General features: G+C 38.3%; 2 protein-coding genes across 5 annotated transcripts in view; one reads left to right on the forward strand and one right to left on the reverse strand.

The window, feature by feature from the left end:
- The first annotated feature begins 2,224 nt into the window (after positions 1–2,224).
- Positions 2,225–27,981, forward strand: part of PAIP2 (poly(A) binding protein interacting protein 2) — a 41,948-nt gene continuing 16,191 nt past the window's right edge. The window contains exon 1 of one of the 3 annotated variants that reach the window (XM_077138620.1): positions 2,225–2,374. The gene's annotated coding sequence lies outside the window, so the exon portion shown is untranslated. Of the gene's footprint in view, positions 2,426–2,871; positions 4,176–27,981 lie in introns of those variants that run through there. The other 2 variants (XM_077138621.1, XM_077138622.1) reach the window with 2 other exon arrangements.
- Positions 24,933–27,981, reverse strand: part of SLC23A1 (solute carrier family 23 member 1) — a 30,777-nt gene continuing 27,728 nt past the window's right edge. Inside the window, exon 14 of one of the 2 annotated variants that reach the window (XM_077138617.1) lies at positions 24,933–27,426. In XM_077138617.1, coding sequence (XP_076994732.1) covers positions 27,281–27,426 — 146 coding nt within the window. In that variant the 3' untranslated portion in view covers positions 24,933–27,280. Of the gene's footprint in view, positions 27,446–27,981 lie in introns of both variants that reach the window. The other variant, XM_077138616.1, reaches the window with a different exon arrangement.

The following is a 27,981-nucleotide window of genomic DNA, read 5'->3' on the forward strand; positions in this document are numbered from 1 at the left end:
CAAGAAGCTTCTCTATCTCACGTTTTCTTTCATTGGTCGTACAATTATGGAAGAACTGTCATCAGACTTTCCAAAGCCCCGAGGGAGGCTTCTTCAGATGACATGCTGGTCTGGGGAGGGTGCGGCTCAGGTGAGCTGTCTCTCGAGCTTCGGACACATTCCGCTCACACAGTTCAGGTCATGGTCCCGGCAGTCTCGGGGAGTCCCCCGCCCATGCAAAGAAAAACTCTTACCTACCCGGGTCCCACGGGGGCCCTCTAAAAAGAGCGTGGTCCCCCGGCCCACCTCAACGGGAGCCCCCGGGACAATTTATCCAGACCCATCCGCCTCTGCCCAGGGTAACTGAAAGAGCAGGAAGTGGGGCTCAGTGGCCCGGTGTGGAGAGCGGCCGGCCCGAGGTAGGTAGGCTGCGGGCCCAGGCAGGGGCTCCAGGCCTCGGCGGACAGAGATTGCGACGGGCCGGGCCCCAAGGCTAAAGGAGCGGAGGCCGAAAGGCCCTCAGCAGCGCAGCTCTGGCGGCTCGCTCAAAGGAGAGGCCGAGGGGGGGGGGGGGGCGCTGTTCTAGCCACTTCAACCCACACGGCTGCCGCCGCCGCCCGCCCGCCGGAGCATCCCTGCTCGCTCCCGCCCGGAGACGCCCGCTCGCAATGCGCTGCCGCGGCGGACCAACAGCCCCCTAGTTGATATTTTTGCAGAGGCAGGCCCCTCTGTATTTGAGGACTTATCTGGCCTAGGAACTCATCTACAGGTTGTAGGTTTCTGGAAAGTAATTTTAGTGTGTGGAATTTTTGTAGAACCTCAGCTAAAGCTCTAGGTGTTCTTTAGGGTTGACAGTAGTGGTTTGTTGGGGGTTGGCAAGCTGGCAATTAGCAATATCATGATTAGCTTTTAAGAGTGGGTCAATTACAGATAATCTAAAAACCTATTTGATTTTTGTTCTCCCTCCTGTTCATGCATCTTCCAGCCTCTGGGCTGATAGCTTATCTCTCAGGTTCCTCATTTTACATGAATTATATACTTCACAGACTAGTAAAACAGCATCATCTCCTTCCTCCTAGAGCTGTATGCTTTAAGACAGCAAAGCCAAACTTTTTCTCCCAGGTTAGGATACAGATGTGCAAATATGGCCAAAGTGGTTGGCCCAGGGGCTAGGGCAGAACGCTTGTGTTTTTCACTTCTTTGGAGCTTTGGAACTGATTCAAAGCAGGTTTTCAATGAATGAAATGGTCCTCAAAGGGAATAACATATTTCTGGATTCATTCCTTCCCATGGTGGGAATTTTTGTTTGTTTTAATAGATATTACAAGCATATGATAGAAAAGTTTCTGAAAGATTATAATAAAAGGTGAATCTCACCCATTTTCAGGTTCATCATTTTCCCTTCCACAGGCAAGAAATGATCAGTTTTGCGTGTCCTCTTTCAAATGCAGTACATATTCAAAATTTCTTTTTTTCTTACAAATATTGTATTCTATTCTGTACTTGACTCGTTTCACTATAAAAATGCTATCTTGGGGCCAGCGAGGAAGCATGAATTAGACTAATGAGCAATATGAGTTAGCGCACCCAGGACCATGCCCTAGAAAATCATAGAGCCTTGCGGTCTCAGCTTTCTACCCTGGTTCCACAGCTGCTTGGGAACCATGTATTCCTATATTTCGTCTCTGTGTAAAAGGTCCAACTTCAACAGAGTGTGTGCCTGTATATGTCCGAATGCAGTTGCTTGTAGATCATCTATTATATCCTCTGTGTTTGAATTAGTTTATGTTTATTATATTTCTGTGTCAGGATCTCGATGTGAATAGGTGCTTGTCATTGTTAGTGTGACACTATCACTTTTGGCATGTATATCTGGGTGTGTGAATGAGCTGCATCATTATTTAAATGTCAGTGTATTTAAGAGTTCACTTCTGGATATCTGTCAGAATCTATTTTTGTCCCCAGATCCCCCACCCATTGTATTTCATCTTTCCCAAAGAATGAGAGGCGTGGGGACACCGGCCCCGCCCCTATTCCCGCTTCTCGCACTCCTCCCAGTGTTCCCCATAGGGCTCCCAAAATACCTCGCGGCCCGCCACGGGGTTGCGTACAAACGGCCATTGCGCGTGCACACACGTGCAGCCTCGGAGACTAGGAGACCTTTGAGCGTACTGTCTCGCGCGCGCTCTAGTGGCCCGGGAGAGCAGAATTGACGGCGGGTGGGCGGGGCCTGCGGAGGGGGAAGTGAAGTCACTTCCGGGCTGGGGTGTTTGTTTGGACTGAAGAAGGGAGGCGGCGGGCGAAGCGCACGTCGAGCGGGGAAGCGGCGCTGCCTGTGGAGATCCGCGGAGGCCGACAGGATTCGTTGGCTGCCGTCCCCGCTGTCGTGCACTGGGTGAGGGATCCCCTCGGTCGGTGCGGCGAGAAAGGTGCAGCGGCCCCGGCGGTGAGGGACAGTACCTCAGCGACGCTTGAGAGGCCTAGAAGGTCCCCGGCGGGTTGTTAGCTACCGCTCCCCTGTATGGTCTCCCTTGTTCCTTGTCCATTTCCCCCGAGTGTGAGGGACAAGCTTGAACTGACTTCACTTCTTTCTTCTCTGGGAAATGGCCGTCGTTTTTTTTTCTCATTGTCATTATTTATGATTTGGGGCTGGCAGCTTTCTATCCGGGTACTTGGTGGAGCGCGGGGCTTGCCGGGATAGCACTTTCTCCGGCCCCCCTCCTCTGCGTCCTCCCTCCTCCCCAGTCCCTTTTCCCTCCGCCTTTTCCCTGCCCCCCACGCCGCCTCGGCAACAAAGCTCATTGTTTCTACCCACTTTACGCCTGCGCGTCGCCGCGCGCACCCCTACTCGCTGCGCTTGCGCGCCCCCGCCGACGTGAGGATGGGGTGGTATAGGGAGAGAAGGGGACAGAGGGACTAGCTGGCTAGCGTGTGTTCTAGTGGAGCGCCTGGAACCGTTGGCGGTCTTGTACTTTTTCTGAGCCCCTTTCTACCATTTCTTCGCCTTTCCTTCCCCTTATTTTTAGTTAAATTGTATCCCATGCTCTGAATAGTAGGACCTTTGTCTGGTGTACTGAAGACCCTTACTCCAGGCAAACTTTGAGCTACATGAACTTTGACGGCCCATCCAATTGACTGTCTTGGATTCTGATCCTTTTACCTTTTAATTCCTCTCTAATACTCTGTGTTTACTCCTGTACCCGTCCCCCAATAGGACTTGTGGTGAACTTTTCTTTTCAAAACGTTTGTTGAAGCAGCCAGTAGTGGTATTTTCTAATGATTCATAGAAGGAGCCGTTTCTGCTTCCTTTTGCTGTCCTGTGATTTTGCAACCCCGTCACCTCGTGAAAATCCACACTCGAAAGAATTTAGCTTCCAGTTTCACTTGGGAAAAGGTTTAGCATAGCTGAACACCGTTGTTCATTTCAACAGAAGACAGATATTCCCGTTTTGTATGTGTAGGCTAATCCTGTTTTTACCCTGGTGGCATTGTTTTTCACAAATTGCATTTGAGCCGTTGTTTAGGTGTTGATTTTCATTTTTGCTAAATAGGCTTGGAACTTATCTGCTGCAGTTTGTGTTTGCAAATAGGAAATGGGTCTCTGATGATTTTTAATGAGAATCCCAGTGTTTTGTCATTTTGTGACTGCTTTCTGTTTGTGAAAAATAGGGTATTTGGGACAAATTAGTCTTTTTACTCTGCTTGTTGATTGTGAACGTGAGCAAAACTTCACTACTCCTCATAGATAACTATCTATCACAAATTTAGATAGATACTTAACCAAAAATGGTGTTTCTCTTTCTTAAGGAACTGGAGTTAGAGAATGGAGACTCACTGTAATGTTTAAAGTCTTGGGAGCGTTTTTATTATAATATATTGCTCCTTAAGAGCTCAAATTGTAGTATGTAATTTCTAACTTGGGACAGTGTAGGTTTATAGCAGACTTACGTGAATAAGCACCCTGTGCCTTCTTCAGGTTCATGCCTTTATGACTCTAGAGCTTGGTGATCCAGTTTTGATGAAGATATAAACATTTTATGAAATGTTTACTTACCACAGCAGTATTAGTGAATATTGTGGGATATTAAAGAAGGTAGAAAATAAGGTCCCTGTTTCCTTCCTTGTAATCTAGAGAACTTTTATACTCTTACCTCTATATACCAAATATTATCACAACAGCCTCTGAAGTGAGCAGAGTAAGTTTATCCCCCTATATTGAAATTGAGGAAATAGATTTTATTTTTATTTTATTTAGCAAATGCTTATATAATACTTAGTACTACTAGATATCTTTCAAGTGTTTTTATAAATATTAACCTAATTTAATGATCTTAATATCTCTAGGAGGTAGGTAATACTTTAAAATAAATATAACAATTAAATATTAATTCACCCGCTTGTAAACAGTTAGTGAATGCTAGAATTCAAATCCAAGTAATCCATAGATTGTGTGCTCTTAACCATTATACTGTGATGCCTGTGATTCAATGACATATCCAATGTCCATCTGGTATTTGAACCTAGTTCTTCTGCCTGGTCCAACATTAAAGTTGTCCAAGTTATCACCTTTGTGATCTGGACCACCATGTTGCACAAGTGCATTAATAATTTGCATTTGAGGCAGCCTGAGGTTCAGATCCAATAATTCATTCTTTTTATCTTTTCTTAATACTGTTGTAGAGAATAGTAAGGTAGCTGCTGACTATAGTGGGCATTGAAATGTGGCTTAGTGCAACTGTAGAACTAAACTTTTGTGTGTACATTTAAAGTTGTAGAGCCTCATATGGCTAATGGCAACTTTATTAGATAGCATAGGTTTAGAGGGTTCGAAATGCCTCTTTATTATTTTTTATATCATTTTATAAATAAGGATGGCGTTTCTCATGGGCATTGAGCTTTTAATAGTGATGATAGGCAGTACTGAGCCTTTTTTATTCTTACCTGATCACCCTGGTTACACTACAGTTGAGATTAGGGTTATAGCCTCAGTTTGGGATTCTTTGTGACATTTTTCCTCTCTACAGTTTTAGGACCTGTGATTTCTGCTTTATACCTTGTTCTAACAACTTTTGCGTACTCTAAATGTTTTAATAAACATTTTTAAATGTTATGTGCCGGGCTCTGTAATTCTTACCCATATACAGAAGAGGAAACTGAGTGACAGAGGTTTCCAAGGTCACATAACTGAAAGGCAGCCGAATTCCAGACCCATGCTTTTTTTTTTTTCCCCATGGGCAGGCACCAGGAATCGAACCTGGATCTCCCGGCATGGCAGGCGAGAATTCCACCACTGAGCCACTATCGCACCACCCCAGACCCATGCTTTTAATCGTTACTTTATGCTGTCTATACTGCCAAACATTAGAACAAAAAATTCAGTAGTTCTGATATACTTCTGAATACAAAACTTTCTTGATTCTCTCTCACCAACTCTGCTGAAGGGACTACTAGTTTAATAAAAGTTTGAATTTGTAGATTGAAAGGGTTTGCTGACTGACAGGCAACATTAATAGGAAAAAATTACTCTTGTCTAACCAGAATGGTGAAATTTCTGAATTTAAGTGTTAAAACATCTGACGCTCTCAGCTGAAACAAGATATTTATAATGTAAATTAATTTTTTATAACAGTATACTCTGGGATATCTGTAGATTATTGAAGGAAAGGACTGAAATTTAAGACTCAATAATATTTTATTTTATTCAAATATGAAGGTAAAAGACTTTTTTGGCCGTGTAGTAGCTTAGAAATATATAGCCCTTAGTACCCTTTTGAGGAAATACTTTAGCTTAGTTAAAACTCAACCAAAACAATTTAGGGGAAGATGGTGAGTACAAGAAACAATGATGAGCAGTGAATCTCGTAAAATGTAAGTACAAGATAATATGAATTGTGTTTAAACATTCTTTAAAATGATAGACTATAATTTAAAACAATATGGATCTGGTAGTGCTAAATTATTTCCACCAAGCTCAGAAGATGAGGGGGGAAGAAAGAAGTGGGAGGAAAATATTTCATAGAACTAGCAAAGAAAATATAAGAAAAGTAAGCATGAAATTATGAAAGAAAACATAAGCCAAATGTCAGTTATCAGAAATGTTAATTCTAAATATAGATGATTAACCCTAGTACATACACATTATCATTTTTATTTATTTTTTGGCATGGGCAGGCTCCGGGAATCGAACCTGGGTTTCTGGTATGGCAGGTATCCTGCCACTTAGCCACGGTTGCACTGCCCTATATACATTATATTTTAAACACTTTTTTAACCATATAACATATATACAAAGCAAAGAAAGAAAACAATAATTTTCAAAGCGCACTTCAACAAGTAGTTACAGAACAGATCCCAGAGTTTGTCATGGGTTACCAGTACATCATCGTAAATTTTTTCCTTGTAGCTGCTCCAAAACTCTGGAGGCTAAAAGGGATATTAATGTAGTGATTCAGCAGCTATACTTGTTTGTTAAATCCCATTTTCTCTGTTATACCTCCTCCTCTTTAATCCTTCTCCCATTGTATAGGGTCCTTTGGGCAATGCCTGTTCTGACTATTTCATGTTGAGAAAGGGGTGTCCACACTAAAGGAGAGGGGGATATGATTAATTGATAATCCCAGAGAGGTTGGTCCCTGTGAGTTTCAGAATTTATCTAATCTAGGAACCCTTTGGAAATTAGGTGTTCCAGGAAGGCAGACCTCATGCATGAAACCTTTATAGAGTCTCACTTAGGGCCTTAGGTGTTTTTTTTTTTTTTTTTATTAATTAAAGAAAAAAAAAATGAACACAACATTTAGAAATCATTCCATTCTACATATGCAATCAGTAATTCTTAACATCATCACATAGATGCATGATCATCGTTTCTTAGTACATTTGCATCGGTTTAGAGGAACTAGCAACACAACAGAAAAAGATATAAAATGTTAATATAGAGAAAAGAAATAAAAGTAGTAATGATAGTAAAAAACAACAACAAAAAAACCCTATAGCTCAGATGCAGCTTCATTCAGTGTTTTAACATGATTACTTTACAATTAGGTATTATTGTGCTGTCCATTTTTGAGTTTTTGTATCTAGTCCTGTTGCACAGTCTGTATCCCTTCCGCTCGAATTACCCATTATCTTACCCTGTTTCTAACTCCTGCTGGACTCTGTTACCAATGACATATTTCAAGTTTATTCTCGAATGTCCGTTCATATCAGTGGGACCATACAGTATTTGTCCTTTAGTTTTTGGCTGGACTCACTCAGCATAATATTCTCTAGGTCCATCCATGTTATTACATGCCTCATAAGTTTATCCTGTCTTAAAGCTGCATAATATTCCATCGTACGTATATACCACAGTTTATTTAGCCATTCTTCTGTTGATGGACATTTTGGCTGTTTCCATCTCTTTGCAATTGTAAATAACGCTGCTATAAACATTGGTGTGCAAATGTCCGTTTGTGTCTTTGCCCTTAAGTCCTTTGAGTAGATACCTAGCAATGGTATTGCTGGGTCGTATGGCAATTCTATATTCAGCTTTTTGAGGAACCGCCAAACTGCCTTCCACAGTGGTTGCACCATTTGACATTCCCACCAACAGTGGATAAGTGTGCCTCTTCGCATCCTCTCCAGCACTTGTCATTTTCTGTTTTGTTGATAATGGCCATTCTGGTGGGTATGAGATGATATCTCATTGTGGTTTTGATTTGCATTTCTCTAATGGCCAGGGACATTGAGCATCTCTTCATGTGCCTTTTGGCCATTTGTATTTCCTCTTCTGAGAGGTGTCTGTTCAAGTCTTTTTCCCATTTTGTAATTGGGTTGGCTGTCTTTTTGTTGTTGAGTTGAACAATCTCTTCATAAATTCTGGATACTAGACCTTTATCTGATGTGTTGTTTCCAAATATTGTCTTCCATTGTGTAGGCTGTCTTTCTGCTTTCTTGATGAAGTTCTTTGATGCACAAAAGTGTTTAATTTTGAGGAGCTCCCATTTATTTCTTTCTTTCTTCAGTGCTCTTGCTTTAGGTTTAAGGTCCATAAAACCGCCTCCAATTGTAAGTTTCATAAGATATCTCCCTACATTTTCCTCTAACTGTTTTATGGTCTTAGACCTAATGTTTAGATCTTTGATCCATTTTGAGTTAACTTTGTATAGGGTGTGAGATATGGGTCTTCTTTCATTCTTTTGCATATGGATATCCAGTTCTCTAGGCACCATTTATTGAAGAGACTGTTCTGTCCCAAGTGAGTTGGCTTGACTGCCTTATCAAAGATCAAATGTCCATAGATGAGAGGGTCTATATCTGAGCACTCTATTCGATTCTGTTGGTCGATATATCTATCTTTATGCCAATACCATGCTGTTTTGACCACTGTGGCTTCATAATGTGCCTTAAAGTCCAGCAGCGTGAGACCTCCAGCTTCGTTTTTTTTCCTCAAGATGTTTTTAGCAATCGGGGCACCCTGCCCTTCCAGATAAATTTGCTTATTGGTTTTTCTCTTTCTGAAAAGTAAGTTGTTGGGATTTTGATTGATATTGCATTGAATCTGTAAATCAATTTAGGTAGGATTGACATCTTAACTATATTTAGTCTTCCAATCCATGCACACGGTATGCCCTTCCATCTATTTAGGTCTTCTGTGATTTCTTTTAACGGTTTTTTGTAGTTTTCTTTGTATAGGTTTTTTGTCCCTTTAGTTAAATTTATTCCTAGGTATTTTATTCTTTTAGTTGCAATTGTAAATGGGATTCGTTTCTTGATTTCCCCCTCAGCTTGTTCATTACTAGTGTATAGAAATGCTACAGATTTTTGAATGTTGATCTTGTAACCTGCTATTTTGCTGTACTCATTTATTAGCTCTAGTAGTTTTGTTGTGAATTTTTCCGGGTTTTCGACGTATAGTATCATATCGTCTGCAAACAGTGATAGTTTTACTTCTTCCTTTCCAATTTTGGTGCCTTGTATTTCTTTTTTTGTTTGTTTTGTTTTTTTATTAATTAACGGAAAAAAAGAAATTAACCCAGCATTTAGAAATCATGCCATTCTACATATGCAATCAGTAATTCTTTTTTTTTTTTATTAATTAACAGAAAAAAAGAAATTAACCCAACATTTAGAATTCATACCATTCTGCATATGCAATCAGTAATTCTTAACCTTGTATTTCTTGTCTAATTGCTCTGGCTAGAACCTCCAACACGATGTTGAATAATAGTGGTGATAATGGACATCCTTGTCTTGTTCCTGATTTTAGGGGGAAAGTTTTCAATTTTTCCCCATTGAGGATGATATTAGCTGTGGGTTTTTCATATATTCCCTCTATCATTTTAAGGAAGTTCCCTTGTATTCCTATCTTTTGAAGTGTTTTCAACAGGAAAGGATGTTGAATCTTGTCAGATGCCTTCTCTGCGTCACTTGAGATGATCATGTGATTTTTCTGCTTTGATTTGTTGATATGGTGTATTATATTAATTGATTTTCTTATGTTGAACCATCCTTGCATACTTGGGATGAATCCTACTTGGTCATGATGTATAATTCTTTTAATGTGTTGTTGGATTCGATTTGCTAGAATTTTGTTGAGGATTTTTGCATCTATATTCATTAGAGAGATTGGTCTGTAGTTTTCTTTTTTTGTAATATCTTTGCCTGGTTTTGGTATGAGGGTGATGTTGGCTTCATAGAATGAATTAGGTAGTTTTCCCTCCACTTCGATTTTTTTGAAGAGTTTGAGGAGAGTTGGTACTAATTCTTTCTGGAATGTTTGATAGAATTCACATGTGAAGCCGTCTGGTCCTGGACTTTTCTTTTTAGGGAGCTTTTGAATGACTGATTCAATTTCTTTACTTGTGATTGGTTTGTTGAGGTCATCTATTTCTTCTTGAGTCAAAGTTGGTTGTTCATGTCTTTCCAGGAACCCGTCCATTTCATCTAAACTGTTGTATTTATTAGCGTAAAGTTGTTCATAGTATCCTGTTATTACCTCCTTTATTTCTGTGAGGTCAGTGGTTATGTCTCCTCTTCCATTTTTGATCTTATTTATTTGCATCCTCTCTCTTCTTCTTTTTGTCAGTCTTGCTAAGGGCCCATCAATCTTATTGATTTTCTCATAGAACCAACTTCTGGTCTTATTGATTTTCTCTATTGTTTTCATGTTTTCAATTTCATTTATTTCTGCTCTAATCTTTGTTATTTCTTTCCTTTTGCTTGCTTTGGGGTTAGTTTGCTGTTCTTTCTCCAGTTCTTCCAAGTGGACAGTTAGTTCCTGAATTTTTGCCTTTTCTTCTTTTCTGATATAGGCATTTAGGGCAATAAATTTCCCTCTTAGCACTATCTTTGCTGCGTCCCATAAGTTTTGATATGTTGTGTTTTTGTTTTCATTCGCCTCGAGGTATTTACTAATTTCTCTTGCAATTTCTTCTTTGACCCACTCGTTGTTTAAGAGTGTGTTGTTGTGTATGATTTCAATCTTTTTAAATTTGTTAAGACTTGCTTTGTGACCCAGCATGTGGTCTGTCTTTGAGAATGATCCATGAGCACTTGAGAAAAAGGTGTATCCTGCTGTTGTGGGATGTAATGTCCTATAAATGTCTGTTAAGTCTAGCTCATTTATAGTAGTATTCAGATTCTCTGTTTCTTTATTGATCCTCTGTTTAGATGTTCTGTTCATTGATGAGAGTGGTGAATTGAAGTCTCCAAGTATTATGGTATATGTGTCTATTTCCCCTTTCAGTGTTTGCAGTGTATTCCTCACGTATTTTGGGGCATTCCGGTTCGGTGCGTAAATATTTATGATTGTTATGTCTTCTTGTTTAATTGTTCCTTTTATTAGTATATAGTGTCCTTCTTTGTCTCTTTTAACTGTTTTACATTTGAAGTCTAATTTGTTGGATATTAGTATAGCTACTCCTGCTCTTTTCTGGTTGTTATTTGCATGAAATAACTTTTCCCAACCTTTCACTTTCAATCTATGTTTATCTTTGGGTCTAAGATATGTTTCCTGTAGACAGCATATAGAAGGATCCTGTTTTTTAATCCATTCTGCCAGTCTATGTCTTTTGATTGGGGAATTCAGTCCATTAACATTTAGTGTTATTACTGTTTGGATAATATTTTCCTCTACCATTTTGCCTTTTGTATTATATATATGATATCTGATTCTCCTTCTTTCTACACTCTTCTCCATACCTCTCTCTTCTGTCTTTTCGTATCTGACTCTATTGCTCCCTTTAGTATTTCTTGCAGAGCTGGTCTCTTGGTCACAAATTCTCTCAGTGACTTTTTGTCTGAGAATGTTTTAATTTCTCCCTCATTTTTGAAGGACAGTTTTGCTGGATATAGGAGTCTTGGTTGGCAGTTTTTCTCTTTTAGTAATTTAAATATGTCATCCCACTGTCTTCTAGCTTCCATGGTTTCTGCTGAGAAATCTACACATAGTCTTACTGGGTTTCCCTTGTATGTGATGGATTGTTTTTCTCTTGCTGCTTTCAAGATCCTCTCTTTCTCTTTGACCTCTGACATTCTAACTAGTAAGTGTCTTGGAGAATGCCTATTGGGGTCTATTCTCTTTGGGGTGCGCTGCACTTCTTGGATCTGTAATTTTAGGTCTTTCATAAGAGTTGGGAAATTTTCAGTGATAATTTCTTCCATTAGTTTTTCTCCTCCTTTTCCCTTCTCTTCTCCTTCTGGGACACCCACAACACGTATATTTGTGCGCTTCATATTGTCCTTGAGTTCCCTGATACCCTGTTCAAATTTTTCCATTGTTTTCCCTATAGTTTCTGTTTCTTTTTGGAATTCAGATGTTCCATCCTGCAATTCACTAATTCTAGTTTCTGTCTCTTTAAATCTACCATTGTAGGTATCCATTGTTTTTTCCATCTTTTCTACTTTGTCCTTCACTCCCATAAGTTCTGTGATTTATTTGTTCAGTTTTTCTGTTTCTTCTTTTTGTTCAGCCCATGTCTTCTTCATGTCCTCTCTCAATTTATCGATTTCGTTTTTGAAGAGGTTTTCCATTTCTGTTCATATATTCAGCATTAGTTGTCTCAGCTCCTGTATCTCATTTGAACTATTGGTTTGTTCCTTTGACTGGGCCATATTTTCAATTTTCTGAGCGTGATCCGTTATCTTCTGCTGGCATCTGGGCATTTAATCAGATTTCCCTGGGTGTAAGACCCCGCAGGTTGAAAGATTTTTCTGTGAAATCTCTGGGCTCTGTTTTTCTTTTCCTGCCCAGTAGGTGGCACTCGTGGCGCTCATCTGTCTGCGGGTCCCACCAGTAAAAGATGCTGTGGCCCCTTTAACTTTGGAAAGCTCTTGCTGTAGGGGGGGGGGGGTCACCAGCCGAAGCGGCTTGGGGGAGTGCCAATCTGAATCTCCCTGCCGGCCTGGGGATCCGCGCGCGGGGAGGGTCGCTGGCCTCCGCGGCTTGGGGGAACGCCTGTCCAAATTTCCCAGCCGGCCCGGGGCGCCAAGCGTGTCGGGGAAGCGCCAGCTGCCGCGGCTTGGGGAAGTGTCTATCCACCGTTCCCAGCCGAACCAGGAAGCCACGTGTTTGGAAGGGACCCCGGTCGCTGTTCTCCGCGGCTTGGGGATCTCCGATCCAATTCTCCCAGCTGGTCCAGGGGGCCGTGCGTGGGGGGGGGGGGGGGCGCCAGCCGCCGCGGCTTGAGGGAATCACCTGTCCAGTTCTCCCAGCCGGCCCGGGAAGGAGGGAGGGAGGGACTCCGGCCACCTGCCGCCCCGGCCCGGGTAAGCCCGCGCCCCTCGGCAATCTCACCGGAGCGGGTTCTCCCAGCCAGTCCAGAATGGGGTACGCTGTCTTCTTGGTCTCTGTCGTGGCTCCGGGAGCTGTTCTGAATTGTTTCTACTTCTCTAGTAGCTGTCCTGGAGGAGGAACTAAGACCCGCGCATCTTACTAAGCCACCATCTTCTCCGGGGCAGCTTTTTTTTTAATAGCAGGATTTTGGCACCACGTTGGGCACTCAGTAAATATTTGTCTAGTTATTAACCAATAAAAATACTTGATGCGCTCAGTTTCTACTCAGAAGCTGGAGGGAGGAGGAGAAAGGAAGGAAGGGAAAGCAGAATCCTTCTACCCTTTAAGGGGTGAGTAGCTGGTGCATCTGCTGAGCATTCCTTATCACCCTAGGTGTTTTTAAGATTCAACAGGAGTTATATTGATTGGGGTTTAGCAAACTATGGCAGTCAGCACTATCTAACTGAAGCTTACATAAGAGCAGCCTCCAGAATAGCCTCTTGACTCTATTCGATCCTTCATTAATACACTTCTTTTCCCCCGTTTGGTCAGGAAGGCATTGTCCATCCCATGGTGTCAGGCCCAGATTCATCCCAAGGAATCATACCCCACATTATCAGGAGAGTTTCACCCCAGAATGGTTTGCACCTCTTAGGGAGGGAGGGCAATGATTTTCCTTGGAGAGTTGGCCTTAGAGAGAAGCCACCTTTGAGCAATAAAGAGGCTTCCTAGAAGCATCTCTTAAGCCTCATTATGGGTAGTTGTAGTATATATATGTATTTTATTAATCTGTAGAGAATTACAATGCCTCATTCCTGTCCTGGACTCCAGGAATTTGGGCGTATACATCATTTTTATTCCTTAGACATAAAAATCACACATTGTTCAGTTTAGGCCCAAGGAACATTTTGCAAAAATAGTCATAGTTGTCTGCAAACAGAACTAATAAATTCCAAAAAGTGAAGCACATTGCTGGCTACATTTTATAACCATAATAAAATAAAGCTAGAATTAGGGCATCAAAAGGTAATCAAAAGAACCATAACCACTTGGATATTAAGAAAAATAATTCTTCTGAATGTTCTCTGGCTCTTGCTCATTACAAATTAAATAATTTATAATTACCTAATATGAAAATTATTCTATATTAAAACATCAGGGCAAAACTTACAGATAGAAAGGTTGAAAATAAACATGTCTGTCACTTGAGAAACAACAGTAAGTAGGCTGAAAAATAGAGAAGAGAAAATAAAATGGAAAAAAGCTGAACTCAATAGAAAACAAAATAATACGTAGAATAGATCAATAAAACCAAAAGCAGGGATTCTGTTTATTAAAGTTAAATTTTAATAGTTGATCCATTCAAAATTCAAAAGATACAGCAAAAATATCTTTACCCACTTAGTTCCCATCTCTAGAGGCAACCAGTGTTCGATATCTTTTTCAGAAAACAGCTTTTTGGACATTAAGGACTCCCAGTTTAATAAGCCAAGTCCTTGATCTTGAAACTAGCCCTTACGAAAAATTATATCTGTAATGGCACAACTCTAAACCTTCCTATAATTATGCCTAAGAATCACCCCCAGAGAATTTCTTTTGTTGCTCAGGTATGAACTCTCTCTCTAAGCCAAGCTCTGCAAATAAGCTCACTATCTTCCCCCTATGTTGGACATGACTTCCAGGAGTGTAAATCTCCTTGGCAACATGGAGAACCTGGCCCTGGCACTGTGGGATCTAAAATGCCTTCCTGACCAAAAGGGGGAAAATAAGTGAACCAAAATAAGGTTTTAGTAGCTCAGTGATTTCAAATAGAGTCAAGAGGTCAGTCTGGAGGTTACTGTTACGCAACCTTCAGCCAGATATTGCAAATTGCCATGGCATGCCAAGCTCCAACCAGCAGTATTCCTGAAAATCCTAAAGAATACCTTGGACTCTAAGACGCTACAAAAATTTTACTTGTTTATTTTCTTTAAAACTTAAGAGCTCCAGGTTGTTCCTATTCCACATAATCCCTGAAATCCAGAGGTATCAGTCTCTCCAAGAACATTAGCCAGTTGCATTCCTCTACCCATAATGTTGACCCTCCTTTTCAATATTAGGAAGTTAGAATGGTCACTGCCCATATACTCAGGAGATTGAGATCGATCAAATGAGAGGAAGGAGCTGTAACAGAGAAGTTAAGGTTTAACAAATGATTGTCACTACTGAATTATTATAAAGATACTTCTTTTTAATTTTTAGTGTATTAGAATGACCAGAAGGAAAACCCTGAAATTGTTGAATTGCAACCCAGTAACCTTGATCTTTGATAATGATTGTATAACTTTATAGCTTTTATCTTGTGACTATGTGATTGTAAAACTCTTGTGACTGATAGCGCTTTTATCCAGTCCTTGGTTGGATGAGTGATGTAATAAAAGAAATGCATGGAGGGAAATGTAGAATGCAGGGTGCCTAGAGAGAGACAAAAACTAGAGAAGGGGGAGCAATTACCTAATGTGTACAGACTTGTTAACGAAGTTGTTTGGGAATGGATAGAGGTGATGGCAGCTCATTCTTGGAATTATAAGAAATAGTAACATATTTGTAGGTAGATTTGATTGATAGTGATTGTTTAGAGTTATGAATGTAAATAAGTTCTTCCATGAACCTCTACAGATGTAAAAATAAATAAATAATAGAAGGATATAAGGGGTAAAACATAGCTATTACAAACTGTAGACTATAGTTAACAGTAATATTCAATATTCTTTCATCAACGGTAACAAATGTACTACAGCAATATTATGGGTCAACAATGGGGGGTGGCTAAGGGGTAGAGTAGGATTTGGGTTTTATTTTTTTAATTTTCTTTTCTGTCCTGAAATAATGAAAATATTCTAAAATCAATCGTAGTGATGTATGCACTACCTATAAGCCAGTGGTTGTATGTTTTGGATGGCTGGTGTAGTGTGTGACTATAGCTCAATAAAATTGAAAAAAGACATACAGCTTTATGGAAATACAATTCACCTAACAGTTAATTCATCCATTTAAGGTAGTATATTCACAAAGCTGTATGTTCATCACGACAATCAATTTTAGGACAATTTCATTACCCTAAAAAGAAACCTTATATTTCTTAGATCACCCTCTCATCCTCGTCAGTCCCCGATACTAGAAAGTTCCTAATCTGCTTTCTGTCTATAAATTTGTCTTTTCTGAATATTTCATATAAATGTGATCATACAATATGTGGTCATTTGTAAGTGACTTCTTTGATTTGGCATAATGTTTTTAAGGTTCATCCATGCTGTAGCATGTGTCAATTACTTCATTTTGAATGCTGAATAATACTCCATGGTACAGATATACTTCATTTTGTTTATCCATTCATCTGTTGCTAAACATTTGAATTATTTTTGCTCTAAGTCTACTACGAATATTGTTGCTATGAACATTTGGGTACAAGTTTTTGTGTGGACATATATTTTCAGTTTTCTTGGGTATGTATCTAGGAGTGAAACTGCTGGGTCATATGTTAACTTATGTTTAACCAGATTGTTTTCCAAAGAAGCTTTACCGTTTTATATTCCCACTAGCGATGATTGAGGATTACAGTAGTTTTTTTGCCTCCTAACCAACATTTGTTGTTATCTTTTTAAAATTATTACCTCACTATTTTGTTACTATCCTGGTAGATATAAAGTGGTATCTCGTGGTTTCAGTTTGCATTTGCCTAGTGGCTTAATAACATGAGACATGTTTTTTGTCTGCTTATTTGCCATTTGTATAGTTTCTTTGGAGAAGTATCTGTTCAAATCCTTTGCCCATTTTTTAATTAGGTTATTTCTCTTGTAGTAATTCTTTATATATTCCAGATACAAGTCCCCTATCAGATATGATTTGCTTCTCAGTTCCTTTTATATATATATCCTTCTAGAGATTATGCATTTAGAAACAACGAACATACACACATATTTCCCTCATATAATAAAGAATATATTATATTATTTTTTCACAAGATAAGATAAATCCCTGGGAGGCCTTATTGGGGAAAAGAACATATAATCAAATTAGCTATGATACAGAAGAAATTCAAAGAGTTATATTGAAATTACCAAAATTAATGAAAGTTGTAGACAATCTGAATAGATCAATCATAACAGCCAGGGGTGGGGGTGGGAGTGGGGGATTAAAGATTGTTAAAAGTGCACTATATTGAAAAATACCAAGGCCACTTAATTTTACATTCATATACCGTCAGGGGTCACATAATCCTTATTAGTGAAACTCTTCCCAAATATAAGGATGGGAAATTTTCCAGTTCATTTATGTTTGAAAGCTATTTTCTGCAGAGCTCAGCATTCTGGGTTTGCAATTACTTTATTTCAATGTAGTCTTTGGGCTTCGGTTAATATTGTTGAGAAGCAGCTGATTTATTCTGACCCTCTGTTGAAAATAATGTCTTTTATTTCTTCTTTTAAGAATTCTTGATACTCTGCAGTTTAACTATAATGTATCTCAGAATGGATTTGTTTATTGTAGTGTGAGATTCTTGGCCTTTTTAAATAAAGAAATTGATGTCCTTCGTTAGATCTGTAATGATTCAATTTTTTAAAAATTTTTACCAGTAAAACCAATCAACATTCAACACGAACATTCTTAATGTATGACCATTTCATACTTGGTGTACAGTCAGTGGCTCACAGTATTATCACATAGTGTATACTCATCACCATGGTCATTTCTCAGAACATTTACATCACTCCAGAAAAAGAAATAAAAAGAAGAAATTCATACGTACCATATCCCTTACCCCTCCCTTTCATTGACAACTAGTATTTCCCTCTAACCATTTATTTTAACAATAATTCAATTATTGTCTCTGTCCCATTTTTTCCCTCTTTTTCTGAAACTTGATTATTCTTACTCTTTCCTCTCATCATGTGACATCTCTTCCATATTTTATTTTTGTCTCTTTGATGCTTTCATTATGTCTATTAAATCTGTTGAGTTTTTATCGGTTGTAAGTTTTATATATCTAGAAGTTTTTGGTTCTTTTCCAAATCTGTGGTAGTTTTTATAACTTGCTGTTCTCTGAAGATATTTTTAGGCTTGATATGTAATAATCATTTATTTCCTAATCTGTACTTTATAATTCCAGTATCTGAAGTCTGGTGTGGGTTCGTTTCAGCTTTCTGTTGATGATGCTAGTTCTTTCTCATTGTGCTCTGTTTTTCCTGTGGCTTTGGTTATCTTTGTGTGCTATTCATTACCCTTGAAAAATTATTTATGGGGGTCACTAGGCCCAGAATGAAGCTGATTTTTCTCCCAAGAAGTTTTACATTTTTTATTTTGCCAGGCACTGGCAACCAGTTTAAGATCACTTCATGAGCATTTCATTACTTGAGATGCTCTGGACCTCCTAGGAGGTGAAAACTTAAAGGTCACAATGTGTCAGGGTCTGTTCATACCTTTTTCTTTTGATCTAGTAGTACCCAGGCAACTTTTTGTGTGGGGAAGCCAGTGGGGGCTTACTTCTGGTTCACCCTTATCCTGAGGAAATATCCCTTTAGGTTCTGAGTTGTGGGGTGAGTTTCTTGTTAAATTTCTAGCTTAACTTCTGTCGCTCTTTTCCCCTCAGGCAGTCAAGGAGACAAGCCATACAAGCGTATTGGGCAAAAGCCCTCAAGACAAAAAAGCAGCTCCTGCGTTTAAAAGCTTCACTTAACTCTCTCTCTGCATTTCCACTTTCTTTTAGGGTTTGCTTTAGTAGTTTCTTACTATCTTGTCAATGCTTTAGAGCTTTTAATGGGATTCTTTGAGACGATGTTATCTAACACTTACAGTTTTCAGTAGAAAGGCTGGTCCGAATATTCTAGCCCAGCATTACTAGAAAAATAATCACCCAATTCATTTCTTTTAAGGACTTAAGCAAGATCTGAATAAATAAATATACCATATTCCTGGCTATAAGGCTTAAATACAAAAATATTTATCCTCAAATTGTAAAATTTAATGAAATGCCAGTCAGATTCCCCTCAGTGGGGGGGTTTTTTGGGAGCTGGACAACGTGATTCTAAAGTTCATGTGAAGAATAAAAAATTCATATGAAAATTTCCCCCTAACACTTGAAAGAATAGGAGTGGGGTATGTATATACCCATACTATAAATTAAAACTTAATAAAATTCTTCTGTAATCAAAACAGTAAGCTAAAATGCTGAAATAATTATACAGGTAAAACAGCCGCGATAAAAAGTGAATAGTTGATGAAACTAGGTGAAAAGTACAGGTGTTCATTGTACTATTGTGACATTTCTATAGGTTTAATATTCTTCAAAATAAAAAGTTGGAAAGAAAGCAGTATGGTATTATTCTGTAAATATATGGTAACAGTAAAGAATTTAGAAACAAATACAGTATAAGTGAGAATTTAATTAGGATAAAGATGTGGAATAGCTTTTGTTAAATAATGGTGGGATGATGTTATTCGTGTGGGATAATGTAGATCCTCTGATCAAGATGGCTGGAATGAGATACTTCAGGGCTCTGTCTTCCCACAGAAGCTTTGAACAGTCATTAAGAAAGGGAATCTTTCTCAAAGCTCCAGGATACAGTGGAAGGACTGTAGTAATAGGGCAAGTGCTGACTCAAGAAAAAGTCTTCTTAAAGGCAGTAGGATCTTTTTTTTTAAATATATATTTTTTCTTTATTCACCATAACAATATACAAACACATTCTTACCACATGATCATTCCATTCTTGATATATAGTCATTAACTCACAATATCATCACATAGTTGTATACTCACCGTTGTGATCATTTCTTAGAACATTTGCATCAATTCAGAAAAAGAAATAAAAAGAAAACGGAAAAAAAATTATACCTACCATACCCTTTACCTCTCCCTTTCATTAATCACTAGCGTTTCAATTTTAACATTTGTTCTCCCTATTATTTATTTATTATTAAGCCATATGTTTTACTTGTCTCTCGATAAGGTGGATAAAAGGAGATTCAGACACAAGGTTTTCACAATTACACTGTCACATTAAGGCAGTAGGATACCCTGCCTGGCCCTTTCACAATCCCTCACAGACTAGGGGCAGAGCTGATCTATACACCTACTGTACAGATCCCTGGTCCCAGTTTTGGAGGGAGCAGAGTAACCCTTGTGCATATACTCAAGAGTCTGTGTGTCTGACTCATTTTGTCTAGTGGTGGCCTAAGGGACTGAAGCAGGACATTTGGCACATACTAGCCATCCCAGAACTTGCCCTTACCAGAGTGCTCTTCCAGAATGCAGTTATACTGTGGAGAGCTTTTAAGTGCCTGCCTGGGGCAAGGAATTGCTGGCTATTAAGCTTCCAGTGCTGTACCTGGGTCCATGAGAAAACTGTTTCCTAAGGAAGAGGGAATATTCATATCCATATAAATGGGGAAATTTCTAGGGCCACATGCCCATGCCTAAAACAGGACACATGTATGGAAAGGATCGGGGCAGCCACTATACTTTGGCCTCAAACCATTCTTTAAGCGCCTATGAATAAGCTCTGAAGGAGAGAGCACTTTGCAGGTTAAACTGCAAATACTGGAAAATATTTTTCTCTTTTTTCTATTTTTTGGGGTTAGCTCCTACTGTTCAAGAAAAGCTCTGTGGTAACACTAACTGGATATAAGCTTAAGGAACCTTAGAGTCTAAAATTCCAGTGGTAACACTTTAAAATATTAAAATGTTCAGGTTTCATCAAAAGATTACAAAACATTAAAAAAAATAGGAAATGATAACCCAGGAAAGAAGAAGATTAAAACATTAGAAACCTTCAGTGAGGAGGACCAGACCTCGGACATAACAGAGACTTAAAACAGTGGTCCTAAGGTGTGCTCAAAGAACTAAAGGAAAACATGGACAAAAAACTAAAGGAAATCAGTAAAAGAGATGAACACAAAATATCAGTAGGGAGATGGAAATTATGAAAAGGAACCAAACAGAGCCGAAGAACACAGTAAGTAATAGAAATTTAAAATTTCCTAGAAGGTTTCACCTGCAGATTGGAGCTGGGAGTAGAATGAGTCAGTGAACTTGAAGATAAAGACGACTGAATTATCCAGTCTGAGGAGCAGAAAGAAGAAGGAGTGAAGAAGAGTGAACAGAACCTGAGGAATCTGTGGAACACTGTCAAACATACCAATATACACATTGCAGGAATCCCAGAAGGATGAGGAAGAGAGAAAGGGGCAGAGAATATCCAAAGAACTAATGGCAGGAAACTTCCCAAATTTAACAAAAGACATGGACATACACATCCAAGACATGCAACGAACTTCAGACAGCATACACCCAAATAGACCCACACTTGCACATATAATCAAACTGTCAAATGCCAGAAATAGAGAATTCTCAAAGTCATAAGAGAGAAGCGCTTGTGACATGCACAAGGGGTCTTCAATGAGATTAAGTGCCAATTTCTTATCATAAACCATGGAGGCAAGATGGCTGTGAGATGACATATTTAAAGTTCTGAAAACAAAAGATTGCCAACCATGATTTCTCTATCCAACAAAACTGTCTTTAAAAAATTAGGGGGCAGACTTTCTATAAAAATGTTTTGACATCTAATGAGGCAAGCAGCCCTTTGTTAATATTCTTTTTCAAAGTTATTTTTGTTCCCCTTTCCCATTCATTTTAGTGATAGATTTTGAATGGCTTTGTCTATTCCCACCCACCCCCCCCACAAAATCCTTTAGAGTTTTGACTGGAATTGTAATAAGCCTGTGTTGTAAACTAGAGAAAATAGATATCCTTAACATTTCTAGTCTTTCTATCCATAAATGTGCTGTCTCTCCGTTTACTGAAGTCTCTCTTTTTTTGCCTCTGAGTTTTACTATTTTTTTTATGTAGTCGACACATTTAAGTTCATAACTATTTTATAATAGATTGTTGCAGTTAAAATGTGACCAAACCTCAAGCCAGAATGTCGTATTTATCAAGACACTTAAGGAACGAAAATATTTCTGTTATTGTGTTTTAAGAAATGAAGAAATAGTTCATTTTGCAAATTTTATTCTATTTGCGTTATAGGAATAGGCAACTTGCAAATATCTCTAAAATTTCAGTGTGACCACAGTGACACTGTTGTTTTTTGAAGTGCATATCCTGTCATATCAGTCTAATATTTTACTAAAACAAGGTAGCCAACATTTAGATACGGTAAAGAAATATATGTGAAATATCTGGATTTCAGAAGTCTTTATTCCAATGAATATGATTCTACCACAAAAAAGAAAATGTATCAATATTTTCTGGTCCTGGCTACACTGTGGGTAGAGAGGTTGTACTTGAAAAGGGGATGTCTTTTCATCTCTATGTTTATTTTTATTAAATATAAATAAATAAATAATAGTGGGAGATAAAGGAAAAATTTTTGGATAGATTGAGATACTGTGGGTCCAGTAAATCCCAGAGTGATTTGAACCGTGAGTAAAAAAGTATTTGCAAAGTCCCTTTGGGGAAGTGGTGAGAAAGGGGGAAAATTCAACTTCCCCAAGTGGAGAATTCTTAATATTCTCACAAGCGTGCTGGGGACAACCAAAGCAATATGCTGAGTCCCCAATCTTGGGATTTGTTCATATGAAACTTAACCCCACAAAGGATAGATCAAGCCTACTTAAAATTAGGCCTAAGAGTCATCCCCAAGAGAACCTCTTTTGTTACTCAGATGTGGCCTCTCTCTCCAGCCAACACAACAAGCAAACTCACCGCCTTCCCCCTGTCTACGTGGGACATGACTCCCAGGGGTGTGGACCTTCCTGGCAACATGGGACAGAAATCCTAGAATGAGCTGGGACTCAGCATCAAGGGACTAAGAAAACATTCTTGACCAAAAGGGCAAAAAGTGAAATGAGACAAAATAAAGTGTCAATGGCTGAGAGATTCCAAACAGAGTCGAGAGGTTATCCTGGAGGTTATTCTTACTCATTAAATGGATATCACCTTGTTAGTCAAGGTGTAATGAAGAGGTCGGGGGAGACTGCCTGAAAATGTAGAGCTGTGTTCCAGTAGCCATGTTTCTTTAAGATGATTGAATAATCATATAGCTTTCACAGTGTGACTGTGTGATTGTGAAAACCTTGTGTCTGACGCTCTTTTTATCTCCCTTATCAACAGATAAGTAAAACATACAGCATAAAAATAAATAATAGGGGGACCAAATGTTAAAATAAATTTAGTAGATTGAAATGCCAGTGATCAATGAAAGAAAGGGAGGGCTAAGGGGTATGGTATGTATGAATTTTTCTCTGTTGTCTTATTTCTTTTACTGAATTGATGCAAATGTTCTAAGAAATGATCATGATGAATATACAATTGTGTGATGATATTGTGAATTACTGATTATATATATAGAACAAAATGATCCTATGTTAAGAATGTTTGTCATATTTAAAAAAAAATTTTTAAGTAATTAAAAAAATACTGTGGGTCAATGAGAGGAAGGGATAAGGGGTATGGGATATATGAGGGTTTTTCCTTTTTATTTCTTTTTCTGGAGTGATGCAAATGTTCTAAAAGCGGTTGTGGTGAAGAATACACAATTATATGATTTTATAAGCCACTGATTGTATAATGTGGTTGGGCTTTATTGTGTGGATATTTCTCAATAAAAGTATTTTAAGAAGAAGATAAAAAAAAATTAGGGGGCAGGCCACGGTGGCTCAGCAGGTAGAGTTCTCGCCTGCCATACCGGAGACCCAGGTTGGATTCCCGGTACCTGCCCATGTTAAAAAAAAAAAATTAGAAACAGAATAAGATATTCTCAGATAAATAAAACTAAGGAAGTTCATCTCCATTAGACCAGCCCTACAAGAGATGCTGAAGAGAGTTCTGCAGGTTGAAAGGAAAGGACCATATACAATAGTTTGAAGTCTCATAAAGAGTAAGGATCTCCAATAAGGGTGATGCCATGGGAAAATATAAATGGCAGTACTATTGTATTTTTGGTTTATAACTCTACTTTTACTTCCTACAGGATCTAAAGACACATGTTTAAAATGTAATGACAGAGGGCAGGCCATGGTGTCTGAGCAGGCAAGAATGCTCACCTGCCATGCCAGAGGACCCAGGTTTGATTCCCGGTGCCTGCCCATGTAAAAAAATAATAAAATAAAAATGTAATGACAGAAATCTGTAGTTTTGGATTCATAATGTATACATAGGTAGTTTACAGTAAGAACTACATAAAGAAAGGATGTTGGAAGGGTAAAAGAACAGTTTGTTTATACCATTGATGTTAACTTGGTAGCAAAGCAAATGAAAGCATTACAGATTTAGGATGTTAAATTTAATTTGTGGTAGCTACAAATAAAACATCAGAATTCACAGGCTTTCATAGAGACAAATTAGAGTACAGGTTGCTGGGGGAAGAGGAGTTTATGCATAATAAGTGTAGGGTTTCGATTTGGGGAGATGGGAAGCATTTAGTAATGGAATATGGTGAGAGTACCACATTAGTGGTGAGAGTATTGCTTTGTAAATATGAGTAATCCCATTGAAAGGTATGTTTGGGGATGGTTAAAATGGGAAAGTTTATTTTGCATGTGTGTTCCCACAATTAAGAATGAGCAATTAAAGAGACAGTGACAGTTAAATGCAATACATGATCCTGGACAGGATCTAATAAGAGAGGAGAAAAACTCAGAAGGCATTATTGGGACATATGAAAAAGTTGGAATATAGACATTAAACTTTGTATCATTGTTAAGTTTCTTGAACTTGATAACTGCACTTAGGTGGTTACATAAGTGAAAATCCTCATTTGTAGGAAATGTGCATGGTGGTATTAAGTGTTCAAGGCACATGATGTATACAGCCTACATTCAAGTGTTCAGAAAATTGATTGATAAATAGATTAGATAGGTGGGTAGATAGGTGAATGGATAGATATGTTGATAAATAGACTGATACATCAAATTTGGTAAATGTTAAAATTGGTGAATCTGGTATCTGTGGGGATAATGCTATGTTGGAATTCTTTTTATGGAATATGTGTTATTTTTGCAACTGGTTAAGTTTGAAAGTATTCTGAAATTAAAAGTTTAATTTTTTTTTATATTCAAAGATAAAAAACACATCCCAGTAGATGGAGATGGCTGAAGTATACATTGTCTGAAAAGTAGAATGGCGAACCATGTGAATACACATGGTCAAATACTGTGGGACATTATGTGATGCAAAATAAGCTAGAAACAAAAGAGAAAATATTGTATAGTCTCATTTAGAAAATACTTTTAAGAAATTGGGGCTAAGATTGTAAGCTATCTTCAGATTTCACCTGTCTTCAAATTTGCTGATTCATTTTCCTGCCTGCTCAAGTCTGCTGTTGAACCCCCTTAGTGAATTTTTCATTTCTTTTATGGTGTTCTCAGCTCCAGAATTTCTCTTTGGTTCTATTTTCATCTTTGTCTCTATTGATTTGCTTTTTTTTTTTTTTATTGTGAGATATAACATATATACCAAGAAAGCAATAAATTTCAAGTTAGATTTTAACACGTAGTTACAGAATAGATTTCAAAGTTTGGTATGGGTTAGAGCTCCACCATTTCAGGTTTTTCCTTCTAGCTGCTCCAAGACATTGGAGACTAAAGGAAATACAGTATAATGATTCTGTAGTCATACTTATTTGTTAAATCCTGTCTTCTCTGTTATGACTCCTCCTCCTCCTCTGATCCATCTCCCAGTCTTTAGCGATGTTTGGGCTGTGTCCATTCTAACTTCTACATGTTGAAAAGGGGTGTCAGTAGTATAGGATAGGAGGATGGAACTAGTTGATATTCTTGGAGAGGCTGACCCCTCTGGGTTTCAGGACTTATCTGGCCTAGGAACCACCTGGAGGTTGTACATTTTTAAAAGTAAACTTGGTACATGAAGAATCTCACATGGAGCTCTAGTTGTTCTTTAAGGTTAACAAGACTGATGTTGGTTAAGTTTGGCAAACCATGACAATAAGCAATCTAGCTGAAGATGGCATAAGAGTAACCTCCAGAATAGCCTCTAGGCTATATTTAAACTCTCTTAGCCAGTGATACCTTATTTTGTTACACTTCTTTTCCCCCTTTTTCGTCAGTAAGGCATTGTCAATCCCACTATGCCAGGGCCAGGCTCATTTCCTGGGAGTCATGTTCCATGTAGTGGGGAGGTTAATAATTTACTTTCAGGATAGGGCTTGGAGGAAGATAGAGATGTCACATCTGAGCAACAAAACAGGTTTTGTGTAAGGAACTGTTAGGCATAACTATAATTAGACTTAGCTTTGCTGCTATAGAAGTAAGTTTCTTAAGAGCAAGCCTCAAGTTCAAGGCGTTTGCCAATGAACTTGGGAGTTCCTAATGTTTGAGAGAATTTCAGGGAAATTCAGTGAAAAGGTTTGATAGTTCCATATTTTTTCTCCAGTCTCTCAAGGGACTTTGCCAATACTTTTTAAGTATCTGCCCAACATACTTTGGAGTTTATTGGGTATTATATTAGGCTATACAGATTTACAATCCCTTATTCCCATTCTGGGCTCCATGTGTTTGGGTTGTTTAAATGCACTGTCTAGGCAGGTTGATTTAGATTGTGTTTTAGAAAAAATTTAGGTTTTGGACAAAATAAACGTCCCTTCTTTTGGTTTCATGTAGTAGTTGAAGTTCAGTAATAAAGGCAGTATCAACTGATAATGCTTTATTTGCTAAGACATCATTTTCTTGGTTTCCTTCAGTTTTTTGAGCATATTTAAAGTAGTTGATTAAAGTCATTATTTAATAAGTTCAGTGCCTGGGATTCCTCATGGACATTTTCTGTTTCTATTAATTTCTTTTTTTCCTGCGTATTAATTATACTTTTTTGTTTCTTTGTTAGTGTCATAGTTTTTAATTGAAAATAGAATATTTTTTAAGTTTTTTATTAATTAAAAAAAATTAACAACAAAACATTTAGATATCATTCCATTCTACATATACAATCAGTAATTCTTAATATCATCACATAGTTGCATATTCATCATTTCTTAGTACATTTGCATCGATTTAGAAAAAAATAAAAAGACAACAGAAAAAGAAATAAAATGATAATAGAGAAAAACGACTATATGTACCATACCCCTTACCCCTCACTTTCATTTACCACTGTTTCAAACTGAATTTATTTTAACATTTGTTCCCCCTATTATTTATTTTTATTCCGTATGTTCTACTCTTCTGTTGATATAGTAGCTAAAAGGAGCATCAGACATAAGGTTTTCACAATCACAGAGTCTCATTGTGAAAGCTATATCATTGTTCAATCATCATCAAGAAACATGGCTACTGGAACACAGCACTACATTTTCAGGCAGTTCCCTCCAGCCTCTCCACTACATCTTGAACAACAAGGTGGTATCTACTTAATGCGTAAGAATAACCTCCAGGATAACCTCTGGACTCTGTTTGGAATCTCTCAGCCATTGACACTTTGTCTCATTTTACTCTCCCCCCCCCCCCCCCCTTGGTGGAGAAGGTTCTCTCAGTCCCTTGATGTTAATTCTCAGCTCATTCTAGGGTTTTTCTCAGTCCTTTAATGCTGAGTCTCAGCTCATTCCAGGATCTTTGTCCCACGTTGCCAGGAAGGTCCACACCCCTGGGAGTCATGTTCCACGCAGAGAGGGAGAGGGTGGTGAGACTGCTCATCATATTGGCTGGAGAGAGAGGCCACATCTGAGCAACAAAAGAGGCTCTCTTAGGGGTGACTCTTAGGCCTAAATTTTAAGTAGACTTGACCTATCCTTTGTGGGGTTAAGTTTCATGTGAACAAACCCCAAGACTGGGCACTAAGCCTATAGCTTTGGTTGTCCACACTGCTTGTGAGAATATCAAGAATTCAACTTGGGGAAGTTGAATTTCTCCCCACTCTCACTATTCCCTGAAGGGGGCTTGCAAATACTTTTCCAGTCACTGATCAAATCAGGATTCATCAGGGGATCACTCTGGACAAACCAACAAAATCTCATGTGCTACCTGAAATTCCAAGTACTTATGACATTCAATCAAACTATCTACATGAGTTATATTAGGAAGTGCTCTAGTCAAAATCTAAATTTTGTAACAAACATTTTTTGCTTTAGTCTCACACATAAGGTGACATTTTAAAGTATTAATTATCTATTTGCATCACCCTGCAGTAATGACATTCCTTTGTTCTTCCTCATGCCAAAACATTTTTAAAATTTGTACATTGTACATTTCACTATTAT

Source organism: Tamandua tetradactyla, chromosome 20 (assembly GCF_023851605.1).
Source record: "Tamandua tetradactyla isolate mTamTet1 chromosome 20, mTamTet1.pri, whole genome shotgun sequence".
Taxonomy (NCBI): domain Eukaryota; kingdom Metazoa; phylum Chordata; class Mammalia; order Pilosa; family Myrmecophagidae; genus Tamandua; species Tamandua tetradactyla.